We start from the raw sequence: 13,874 nt of genomic DNA on the forward strand, positions 1-13,874 counted from the left end.
TGTATTCTATTCAGTGTATGGGAATATATGCAAAGCGTTGCTAAACACCCGACAACCATAACGAAGTTATGTCCAATATGGTACAATATAAATTATGTCTACCGGAATGGACATCTTGATTACCTTAGTGCTTGTGTCACAATAGCCAGATCCTTGTCACCACTACACCTTCAGTGTACTTAAATAATCCTCTCCTGTTAATCTCATTGGCTTTATCACAATGTCATCTTAATCCTATCCCACCGGCGGCGTCATTATATTGTTACCCTTGTACATTCATCCTATCTCATTGGTTCGTCATTATATTGTTAATATCTTTGTACATTAATCAAAATGTCCCTGCCTTTGTCATTATGTTGTTATCTCTTTACATTCATCCCACCTTATGTAAATATCATGATTTATATATACTGAGCATTCACCTGATGAAGGAGCAAGAAGTAGCTCTGAAACGTCGTACAAGGAATTTAACAAACTTGCTATTATGTATTCATGTTCTCCCAACTTCTAAATCAATGTCTGAACTATGATCAACTAAGTATTGTTCTACACTTACAATATAAATTCATGTTCTTTCAGCTTGATTACTGTAGTTGGTTTTCGTGCCATTTAGTTAACAGTATCTATTTGATCTCCGTGTAATTCTCTCACAGGTAGTCCCAGGTGTGATGAAAGGTCGCTGTTATGAATAGTGCCTTCTCCGAGGTCCGCGCGACATCAGCCAATCGATGGTGACATCCACTGCAGTGACTACGTGTGACTGTTAAACCGTCAGTGCAAGTTGAAAAAGTAGATAGAGGGCACGAATCCTTATAGATTTTCCCTCGATCTTGTTTCAAGCATTCTGTAATTGTGATTGAAAACCTCAAATTGCAGTGTCTAACAGAAACCGTATCTTGATTACGCCAAATAAATCTCTTGACACATTGAACTGAATCAAGTGCTTGATTAAATCGAAGACGGGCGTGAATAAAACCGTCCTTTGGTCAATGCATAAGTCACGTCTCATTGCGTCAGTTTAAATCAGTTCATCCCGTTGTAGTTACCCCCGGGAAACGTTCATCGTCTCGCTAAATGTTGCTAACCATAACTTTTGTGTTGCTGGGCTGAAATGTCCGTGAAGGAAATAGACACTATAGAAGATAGCGATGTCGTAATTAACTCAAATATTGATATAAAACTGCCAAGTAGAAGTAAGAGGGTAATAGTAAACGTCAGTAACACAATGGCTACTAGTGGATTAGTAATAATGATAATAGCTTTAGTGGTAGAGGTAGTTGTTGTAAGGAGTTAGTAATTTGGGATGTAGTAGACGTCGTGGTCTTGTCTCTTGTCGATGTATGGACACTCATTGAGTATTTGGATACATTTAAGATGATTATAGGAGTCTAGCGAGATTAGCTTTCTGAGATTGTATTACTGGTGAGAAAAGCGAAATGTATTCGGTTATACGAGGAATGTGGGGTGATTATACTACCGCTTCCCCTTCTTCGGTACACACCATGCCCCGGCGGAGGAGGAGCCTGTCACTGATACTGCTGTAATCAATTTGTATCATACATAGATCACTTGGAACACTACCCATCCTGTTTCATTTACTCTCATGATCAAAGAACAAATTACGCTGCGCATTGTGTATTTGTACGCCATGTACTGTTGGCGTCTTCTGTTATCAATCAACCATTTTCTTCTTTCTGTTGTTACTATGTCAATCAAGTATTATCCTTTGCTGTTGTTGTTAATCCAAGTCATGTATTTCCTCATTTTGTTAATCCATATTAAATGCATATAATATGTTCTGTGCTGACTTACTTCACTCTTGCTTGACAACGGAAAAAGGATCTGTACTGATTCTTGCCTATAAAGTAATGTGAAGTGCTGATTCACAGCATATGTTCCCTCCCCTCTCTGACTGGTGAGCTTGCTGTCTGGCCACTACCCACACATGTCCCGGTTTCAGTACCTGGGTTGGCGTAGTGACACCAGGTAACCAGTCGTAATACCTGATCCACGTCAAGCGCCAGGAGCACCAGCAGCAGGACACAGAGCACACCCACGCTGATACACCCCACGGCTGTCACAGACTTACGGTGATCAGGGGCAGACATCATCCGGCGCCTGGTGGTCGAGAGGTTGGCTCTATCCACAGCTAGGTGTTGCTTGATTGACCGGAGGCGCTCCTCTGTTATGTTAGACGGCCGACAGTGGCATGTACACAACATGGTGCCTGGAAAATGTCAACACAAAATTTTGGGAAATCGGCATTTGAGTCAGTCATCTCGATATGGGAAGGAAGCCAGAAGAAACACATGTCAAAGACATTTACCACTTTGGTAAACCGAAGCATGGTACTAACAAACCAATAATCATATTCAGAGTAAATCTAAGATTTGGATTCACGTTCAGCTGATGATGGCAGAGCTGAGAGACCCAACTCTGCAAATAGAATTGCTGCGCGACCGTGCCCCTATCAGCATTTAAAGTCAAATGTGTATTTGTTAATATTCAACTTCCATACAACAGTTGGTATTTTTCATGATTGCGACAGTAAAGCTTACCTGATGGATTGTTTGGGACATCACTGAACGCCCCGGATGTAGTAGTCGTGATAACGTCTTGTTGAGAGTAAGCTGAACTGATCAGTTTGGGGTCCCCCTGCGACAAGGGAGGTAATTTAGTGGTTCCCTGTGTCATTTGCGGTACTGACAGGGAAAGCGTGCTAGTTTCGTGTTCAGTTGCGGTATTGGGAGGCGGGAACGACAGCGGTGGGTATCTGCTGCTCGTCATCCATATGTGTGATGTGCTTGAGTAGAGTGAGCTTGCATAGTTGTCACTTGGAAACACAATGTTGAAGCTCGGGGAAATGTCTGAAGATTCTGATACTTGCGACATTACATTACTATTGTCTACATTAAGTACAGTGATCAATCCTTGGACGGTGGTTCCGACCACAGAGACAGCAGTGGGAATATGGTCACTCACTCCAACCGTCGCCATGGCGCTGAAGTCGAAACTAGGCGTGTCCAATATACTACTATGGGCATTGGTGGTTGACGACTCTACCGCAGTGCTGTGCGTCAATGGCGTGACGTTGCTGAAGATGGTGGTAGAGGTGGCAGAGAAGAACACCTCGTCACTAGTGCATGGATTTTCTGGCATCAGTCGAGAATCGGGCCGACCAGCGGATGATGAGGAAATGTTCACTGTTAAAAGTGAGATAGCACAACTTTATACGACTTCATCACGTGATTACAATAAAACAAGGATTCACAGCAATCAGTGACAATGGTCGTTGTAAGGACCGGAAGTACGGAAACCCGAGTACAGGGGGCACCCAGCTGACACAAGAAGGCACCCACGTTCCCAGCAGAGTTGCCAAATTCAGCGAAACGTACCCAGCAGAGTGAAATCTCGCTTTGCATTCCAGATTACCTAAACAGTTTATAGCTTTCTGGATCATAGCTTTCAATCTTATGTAGGGATTCATTTTTAAATCCTTACAAGGAACTATCTTTATTGCCGCCGTCATGATCAGTCATGTTTCTTAAAGATTAAACTTTGCTGGCTACGTTTCGCTACACGCCGATCTTGTACGGGAAACGAGGGTACCTTCTTGTGGTGGCTGGGTACCCACCTGTATACAGGACAGTAACCTTGGTGATCCCCTGCAGTACCCGTCCACACACCATTTCCTCTGAAATAGTAGACTGAATTGTCTTGGAATGTACAATAATCTAACTCCTGCTTCTGGAGAGTGAACAATCGTGATAACTAGCAAGATACAGATAAAGTTCAGTTTCTAATAACAAATGACGTTTACGCAATATCTACAGAAACGCAATTCATAACACATGCATAATTCTCTGCACAAAGAAAAAATGACCTGAAGACTTGAGTTCGTTCAATGCCAGTAGATCCTGTCAATAAAGCAGGCATGACTGGAAGTTACATGATATGAAATCATGAACTACCGCCCGTGTTTTACAGTTTCCTATGACGACACCCGCAGAGTTCAAGAAGTGGGCATCTACTTACAACTGAAGCATCGTTTGACGTTCACATCCATGTCCGTGTTGGCTGCGAAGGAAGGAGACTTGTCAGGTTCGTACAGGCTGGGCTTCATGTTAACGAAGCACTCGCGTGTCACGTTGTTAAAGCTGTAGGCTGCACAGATGAGGTCAAAGTGCGCAGTGTGCAATTCATACGTCATACAGTAGCTTCCACATACGGCACTGCTGACCCTCGTCCCGGAGTGACCCTTGCCGGAAGCCAGGTCATGACCACTGGTTTTCTCATACCGACATTGATCTGTGACAACAATAGCATATCCTTGAGGAACACACATATATAGAACATTTATACCGACATTGACTTGGGAGAACAATAGCATCTCCTTGAGGAACACACATATCTAGAACATTTATACCGACATTGACTTGAAAGAACAATAGCATCCATATGAGGAACACACATATATAGAACATTTATACCGACATTGACTTGAAAGAACAATAGCATCCATATGAGGAACACACATACATAGAACATTTATACCGACATTGACCTGGGACAACAATAGCATCCCGATGAGGAACACACATATATAGAACATTTATACCGACATTGACCTGGGACAACAATAGCATCCCGATGAGGAACACACATATATAGAACATTTATACCGACATTGACCTGGGACAACAATAGCATCCCGATGAGGAACACACATATATAGAACATTTATACCGACATTAACCTGGGACAACAATAGCATCCCGATGAGGAACACACATATATAGAACATTTATACCGACATTAACCTGGGACAACAATAGCATCCCGATGAGGAACACACATATCTAGAACATTTATACCGACATTGACCTGGGACAACAATAGCATCCCGATGAGGAACACACATATATAGAACATTTATACCGACATTAACCTGGGACAACAATAGCATCCCGATGAGGAACACACATATATAGAACATTTATACCGACATTAACCTGGGACAACAATAGCATCCCGATGAGGAACACACATATATAGAACATTTATACCGACATTGACCTGGGACAACAATAGCATCCCGATGAGGAACACACATATATAGAACATTTATACCGACATTAACCTGGGACAACAATAGCATCCCGATGAGGAACACACATATATAGAACATTTATACCGACATTGACCTGGGACAACAATAGCATCCCGATGAGGAACACACATACATAGAACATTTATACCGACATTAACCTGGGACAACAATAGCATCCCGATGAGGAACACACATATATAGAACATTTATACCGACATTAACCTGGGACAACAATAGCATCCCGATGAGGAACACACATATATAGAACATTTATACCGACATTAACCTGGGACAACAATAGCATCCATATGAGGAACACACATATATAGAACATTTATACCGACATTAACCTGGGACAACAATAGCATCTCCTTGAGGAACACACATATATAGAACATTTATACCGACATTAACCTGGGACAACAATAGCATCCATATGAGGAACACACATATATAGAACATTTATACCGACATTAACCTGGGACAACAATAGCATCTCCTTGAGGAACACACATATATAGAACATTTATACCGACATTAACCTGGGACAACAATAGCATCCATATGAGGAACACACATATATAGAACATTTATACCGACATTAACCTGGGACAACAATAGCATCCATATGAGGAACACACATATATAGAACATTTATACCGACATTAACCTGGGACAACAATAGCATCCATATGAGGAACACACATATATAGAACATTTATACCGACATTAACCTGGGACAACAATAGCATCCATATGAGGAACACACATATATAGAACATTTATACCGACATTAACCTGGGACAACAATAGCATCCATATGAGGAACACACATATATAGAACATTTATACCGACATTAACCTGGGACAACAATAGCATCCCGATGAGGAACACACATATATAGAACATTTATACCGACATTAACCTGGGACAACAATAGCATCTCCTTGAGGAACACACATATATAGAACATTTATACCGACATTAACCTGGGACAACAATAGCATCTCCTTGAGGAACACACATATATAGAACATTTATACCGACATTAACCTGGGACAACAATAGCATCTCCTTGAGGAACACACATATATAGAACATTTATACCGACATTGACCTGGGACAACAATAGCATCCCGATGAGGAACACACATATATAGAACATTTATACCGACATTAACCTGGGACAACAATAGCATCTCCTTGAGGAACACACATATATAGAACATTTATACCGACATTGACCTGGGACAACAATAGCATCCCGATGAGGAACACACATATATAGAACATTTATACCGACATTAACCTGGGACAACAATAGCATCCATATGAGGAACACACATATATAGAACATTTATACCGACATTGACCTGGGACAACAATAGCATCCCGATGAGGAACACACATATATAGAACATTTATACCAACATTGACCTGGGACAACAATAGCATCCATATGAGGAACACACATATATAGAACATTTATACCGACATTAACCTGGGACAACAATAGCATCCATATGAGGAACACACATATATAGAACATTTATACCGACATTGACCTGGGACAACAATAGCATCCCGATGAGGAACACACATATATAGAACATTTATACCGACATTAACCTGGGACAACAATAGCATCCATATGAGGAACACACATATATAGAACATTTATACCGTCATTGACCTGGGACAACAATAGCATCCCGATGAGGAACACACATATATAGAACATTTATACCGACATTGACCTGGGACAACAATAGCATCCCGATGAGGAACACACATACATAGAACATTTATACCGACATTAACCTGGGACAACAATAGCATCCTGATGAGGAACACACATATATAGAACATTTATACCGACATTAACCTGGGACAACAATAGCATCCCGATGAGGAACACACATATATAGAACATTTATACCGACATTGACCTGGGACAACAATAGCATCCCGATGAGGAACACACATACATAGAACATTTATACCGACATTAACCTGGGACAACAATAGCATCCTGATGAGGAACACACATATATAGAACATTTATACCGACATTAACCTGGGACAACAATAGCATCCCGATGAGGAACACACAGAATAAGACACTGTGATTCCCTCGTACGTCGCGTAGTGTTTTTGTCAGTACCTAACTTACCAATATGCCCTTCACAGATGAACTGATGAAGCACGTTACACTTTTGCCATGCGAAGGTATCACCATGCACCTCTGCACACAACTTGTCTGCGCTATAAGTCGCATTTTGCCAGGGCGTGAATTGAGCGAGGCTACAGTCTGTCCACATGGTGGTCGGAGTGGATCCTAATGTTCTATAGGCACCTAACCACAGGGGACCCGTCCTGAAAGAGAGAAGGGTGAAACAACACACTTACAATAGTTGTTTCATAGAAATGAAAGAGTGTTTAATGGCATGGAGAAAACGTAGATAAGTGAGTCATGGATGAAAGTACTTCGAACAGTATTTCAGTTATGTCAAGACGTGTCAGCTTAATGAGGTGGGGGAGTTCAAAGCCATGCCAGTCTCAGGCGTTTACCACTCTGGGTATAACCACGGCCCATGATCAAATTGAATCTTGGATTTGAACCAGCGATCACCGACTCCTGGCATAACTACCAGATGTGACCTACATGGCGGTAAGGAGAACATGTATTATAGTTGATGTGAATAAATAGCTCCACACTGTTACAGCTAATAAAAGCACGCAGGTAAAACTAGTCCTTGATAGAATAAGCAAGGATATATGAGATTTAAGACTCTCTGACGATTCCATTGAGATTGTTGAAGTCATAATTTGTTTATAACCTTTCAAGTAAAATACAACATAATACAGAACACGTCCCATTTTAATTCTGGAAACCCATTTCCAAAGATATTAACAAAATTCAATGAGTTTTTTCATGGGTATATGCTCAGCAAGAAAAAGCGAACCAGACATGTTTAAAAAAACTCACAAGTTAAACTACGTCGCCCATGGACAAATACTATACTTACAAATAACCTTGATCAGTGAGCTCATTTATCATGTCCGTCACATCGCTGTATTTATCAGCATTGTTGATGTGGAGTAGACGTTCCCCTCGGTCTGAACACACGGTGAAGGCTTCGTTCCACGACATGGGTTCCGAGAAGAAGGTGAACCAGCCGCGAGCTGAGCTGTGTACTGAGACGCAACATAAACCCATATTGATACTACATGGTGAGCTGTGTACTGAGACGCAACATAAACCCATATTGATACTACATGGTGAGCTGTGTACTGAGACACAACATAAACCCATATTGATACTACATGGTGAGCTGTGTACTGAGACGCAACATAAACCCATATTGATACTAGATGGTGAGCTGTGTACTGAGACACAACATAAACCCATATTGATACTAGATGGTGAGCTGTGTACTGAGACACAACATAAACCCATATTGATACTAGATGGTGAGCTGTGTACTGAGACGCAACATAAACCCATATTGATACTACATGGTGGGCTGTGTACTGAGACGCAACATAACCCCATATTGATACTACATGGGGAGTTGTGTACTGAGACGCAACATAAACCCATATTGATACTACATGGTGAGCTGTGTACTGAGACGCAACATAAACCCATATTGATACTACATGGTGAGCTGTGTACTGAGACGCAACATAAACCCATATTGATACTACATGGTGAGCTGTATACTTGGACGCAACATAAACCCATATTGATACTACATGGTGAGCTGTATACTTGGACGCAACATAAACCCATATTGATACTACATGGTGAGCTGTGTACCTGGACGCAACATAAACCCATATTGATTGTCAAGATCACAGATAATCTTGTATATTTTAATTAAAAGTTAGTACTTCAGATAGATGTATTACGGTATGGTTACATTAGTATATTAAGCTTAGCGGGTTGTTTTTAGATATTGTCAGGTAATACTTTGGGAACAGGTTAGGTTCAGGGAAGCGTGACTGGGTACGGCTGATAGCTGGGGAGTTAATTGGTGTAACAATAGGGAGGTCAGGGGTAGCTTGGGCTTTGGGGTCAGTTTAAATAGCGGGGCAGGGTAATAATTTGTACAGTCAGCCAGAATCAGCATGGTCATGTAAGGCATGGACTAATATTGTGTGAGACTTCTACTCTGGTTGGCGTAAGTTTTTACATTTATTGTTTCATGTTGAATTGTATTTTAGAGGATAGAATTTTGAGTTATGTATTTTTTCCAAACGTATTTATATACACATATTGATGGTAATAGCGTAAAGCCACTGTAACAAATAACCACAACATGATCAAAGTATAAACAGTTCAACTCAGTAATATGTAAATCGGAGTATTGGTGCATTGCTGTATGTATTGTGAGGTAGTAACACATACCTGATCAGTAACTGTAATTGCTTATATTATATTGTAGTGTCCCGGAACTGGCCGGTTAACCTTATAGTACGTAGGAGGGAAGAAGTACCTCCGATAATACGTAGGAGGAAGTATCAACCTCCAACATCACGTAAGGAGAGAAGTCCTCCGACCCTACGTAAGGAGAGAAGTATCTCCGTTTTCTGTGTGCACATCATAGGATGAACACAGCCGTGGCATCCAAGTAAACAGGCACCCTGAACTCCGTGGGGACAACATCGCCTGGGTGGAAATATCACCATTCGATATTATGAGGAAGAATTCTCGTATGAACTGCTCAATAACATCAGAGATTCCAAAGTTCTGTATAGAACTGTTGTGACAGTGACAGTGGAGTGGCTTTGTATCTTTTGGGTTTTTTTTTTTTGTGGTTGTATGTTGTTGTTGTTGTACATATATACACACAAAGTTTTACTGTGTATTAGTTGTGTTATTCTTAGAACATCTGTATTAGTGTTAGTATTGTTAGAAGTAGACTATTAGTATTAGGATAGTGTATTGTGATAGTTGTATTGTTAGTAGTAGATAGTTGTATTATTAGTAGTAGACATTTGTACTGTTAGTATTAAGATATTAGTATTAGTAGTAGGTGGTAGTACTGTTATTTGTAGGAGAAGCTAGTTTAGTTAGTTGTGTTAGTTACTTTGGTATTAGTTTGAATTTAGATATTGTTATTGGGATTTAAAATTACTTTAAGGGAGGGGATAAATCTGTATTACAACTTCATTTGTGTTTGTGGTTGATTCAATACGTGACATTGATATTACATGGTGAGCTGTGTACTGAGACGCAACATAAACCCATATTGATACCAGATGGGGAGCTGTGTAATTTGACAAAACATAAACCCATATTGATCATGTTGATACTAGATGGTGAGCCTTGTAGTAAGACGCAGCATAAACCCATATTGATATTACATGGTGAGCTGTGTACTGAGACGCAACATAAACCCATATTGATACCAGATGGAAAGCTGTGTAATTTGACAAAACATAAACCCATATTGATCATGTTGATACTAGATGGTGAGCCTTGTAGTAAGACGCAGCATAAACCCATATTGATACTACATGGTGAGCTGTGTACTGAGACGCAACATAAACCCATATTGATACTAGATGGTGAGCTGTGTCTTGAGACGTAACATAAACCCATATTGATACTAGATAGTGAGCTGAGTCTTTAGACGCAACATAAACCCATATTGATACTAGATAGTGAGCTGTGTACTGAGACGCAACATAAACCCATATTGATACTACATGGTGAGCTGTGTACTGAGACGCAACATAAACCCATATTGATACTAGATGGTGAGCTGTGTCTTGAGACGCAACATAAACCCATATTGATACTAGATAGTGAGCTGTGTCTTTAGACACAACATAAACCCATATTGATACTAGATAGTGAGCTGTGTACTGAGACGCAACATAAACCCATATTGATACTAGATGGTGAGCTGTGTCTTGAGACGCAACATAAACCCATATTGATACTAGATGGTGAGCTGTGTCTTGAGACGCAACATAAACCCATATTGATACTACATGGTGAGCTGTGTACTGAGACGCAACATAAACCCATATTGATACTAGATAGTGAGCTGTGTACTTGGACAAAACATAAACCCATATTGATACAAAATGGTGAGCTGTGTCTTGAGACGCAACATAAACCCATAATATAAACGTACCATTGATTGATGAATACATCCTTGACACGGGCATGTTAGGTGTAAAATACTTACCACAGGCTAGAGACATCAGGATGTAGAGAGTCCACTGCATCACCTAGCACAGGAAACGGTTCGTTGAAAATATACAAATTGTTTGGAAGTTTTCTTAGATGTGTGTTGCAAAGTTAATTCGCGTTTACTAAAACTACACATTACCATCTTAGAAATAATGGAACGTCAATATGTCGGAATTGCAATCGTGGTAGATTCATAAAATCGGCTATATTTAGTAATGGTTTTACGCCACTTTTAACAAACCACCAACGATGTGGCGGCTTCACCAATTGCTGTGATGTTTCTGTCGTTTGTTTGCAATACCACATCGTCAAAACAAAGATTACTATACGAGGGTCTGTTAGATACCATTTATCTTACAACGAGTTGCTTCAAAACGTATCTAACGAGGGAAAGAGAGAGAGTGGTCTATCTGACAGGCACGAGTGTAGTCATCTGTTTCTTACACATCCTAAAACCGCATCATTTTAGCATCGAATCCATGCATATTTGGTCTATACCAATGGTCGCAGTGGCGCATTCACACATAACACAACGGTCATGAATGATCCGGCTTATTGCTTACTACTCATACCAAGCGTGACCCTCCACAAACAGGGTCAGCCATACGTGGATCATCAAGGCGGCGACAAAAATGCAACCTGGATAAAATAAGGTCAAAGAACAATGTTTTTTTAATATGATTTCTTTGTACATGGGGTACCTGCACTTATGTAAACATTTAGGTTAAATATCCTGTTTTCTTGAATTTCCTGTTTTCGAAACCAGCATTTTGAGCCATTCTTCTTATGATAGAGTTTATTAGGCTGAGCTGAACCAGATGAATTTGCTGGATGGTTCACTTGTGCTTGTGGCTATATAGAAGGGTTTATCTGTCTGAATACAGCTAGCAGACACGCAGTGGACACATTCGGTACTAAAGTGACAAATTTTGTGTCTGTGACCACTTTCCTAGTTTGAATCAGTTGCAGTGAAAATCTGGACAACAGAATTTTCAACTCCCACGGTTGTTGTTTGACTGGTGTAAATATCTAATAACAAAAGGTGAAGATTGAGTTGTTCAGTACTTTGTGGACTTGTTGGTTTATTTAATATACTTTACCTCAAACTTTTGTTATTTTTAGTTTATTAATTACAGTCACTTCAATCTGGTGCAAGGTTTCTTTTGCGGTTCAGTTTAGAAACGACGCAACACTTATTTGGGGATTGAAGCCAAATAAAATGATCTGGACATCACTGGAACGTTGACCAGACACAGGTGCTCAAGCTAAAGTAAATATCACCAGCAGAAATGGATATCAACTAACATATAATGATCCATGAAATTATTTTATTCACATAAAGATACAAGGCATACGCCATCGTTCCATATATTCCAGAATGTACTTATAATTAAGCAGTATTATTTCGCCTCCTTGCTTGACAACGGGATCAAGGATCTAAACCGAAAGGTGGCCTATACAGTATCAAAGAAGTTGTTATCCATATGTTGTGTTTACTTTGTCATCCGTCAGCTTCTAAATAATGCCTATCAAACAATATGAAGTGCATTATTAAGATTATCTATAACATACGTTAATTCGGCAATCATTGCCATATTTTATGTATATCTTAAGTATAGTTCTGTCAAAATTATGTATGTGTGTGTGTCTGACTCATTGTCTGAGTATATATGTGGTAGATAACTACAACACACATCAGAGCGCACAATTGTTAACTATATATACAGTTTAACACAGAGAGAATTGTTACATAAATATGTATATTACTGCTTGAGCCTATACTATAATTGGATATCTAGTCTCCCCTGGCGGGAAAGTTAAACTCTATTTTACAAGCACTTCAGCATTAAATTTAATTCCCGGGGACAGTTTAATCGAAAGGAATTATAAGAAACGAGTTGTTTTTAAATAATATTTACAACGCATTTCATTTCTATTTTCCAAGGAATAAGGTTACGTGTTAATGACGTGCTCTCAAAAGTCGTATGTGTGACTTAGGGTGGAAACATATATCTGATCAATCTGTATTTTGTAATTGTCATCCCGCAATCGGACGAGCATATATTCGATAATTCGCTATATGTCCTTATTGATGATCCATTATCAACAAGTATTTCAGTTAATCATGATTTGGAACGTATTTCTCAATGGGCTAAAACTTGGAAAGTAAAATTTAATCCCGATAAAACAGAAGCAATTCGATTTTCAAGAAAACGTAACTTCACTGTCCTGCCTGATCTGTTCATGAATGATGTAAAAATAAGAATTTTAATAGCCACAATAGGCATGAGATTAACTATGTAAACTATGGAGTAGCTTAATTGTCTTACTGTATGATCAGTCGAAGGAGTTGAGTTTAGATTATCTACTCATCAAACAAATAAAAATGATCTTGGGGTACGTGTCATTATCAGTATCGATATGGCTGGTTTAAGGAAAGTAGAGTACATCATCTCTCGGCGTGGAAGTAAGCAGTTGATATTAGGTGGATATATTTACAACAGAAACCGCGAGAGGCAAACCTGCACACATTGGAGATGTGGAACCATTTC

At 39.8% G+C, this 13,874-nt stretch overlaps 1 protein-coding gene across 1 annotated transcript; it reads right to left on the minus strand.

Annotated features, from left to right (window-relative positions):
- Positions 1-1,871: 1,871 nt before the first annotated feature.
- On the minus strand, positions 1,872-8,331 carry LOC139451799 (uncharacterized). Its single transcript, XM_071233103.1, has 5 exons — positions 8,141-8,331; positions 7,285-7,487; positions 4,036-4,308; positions 2,559-3,203; positions 1,872-2,227 (listed from the first exon to the last, which is right to left on the minus strand). The coding sequence occupies exons 1-5, from the start codon at positions 8,329-8,331 to the stop codon at positions 1,884-1,886; spliced, it is 1,656 nt and encodes a 551-aa protein (XP_071089204.1). The 3' UTR covers positions 1,872-1,883.
- Positions 8,332-13,874: the final 5,543 nt, after the last annotated feature.

The sequence above is a fragment of the Haliotis cracherodii genome, unplaced genomic scaffold (genome assembly GCF_022045235.1).
Source record: "Haliotis cracherodii isolate W230 unplaced genomic scaffold, xgHalCrac1.p SCAF_9, whole genome shotgun sequence".
Lineage (NCBI taxonomy): Eukaryota > Metazoa > Mollusca > Gastropoda > Lepetellida > Haliotidae > Haliotis > Haliotis cracherodii.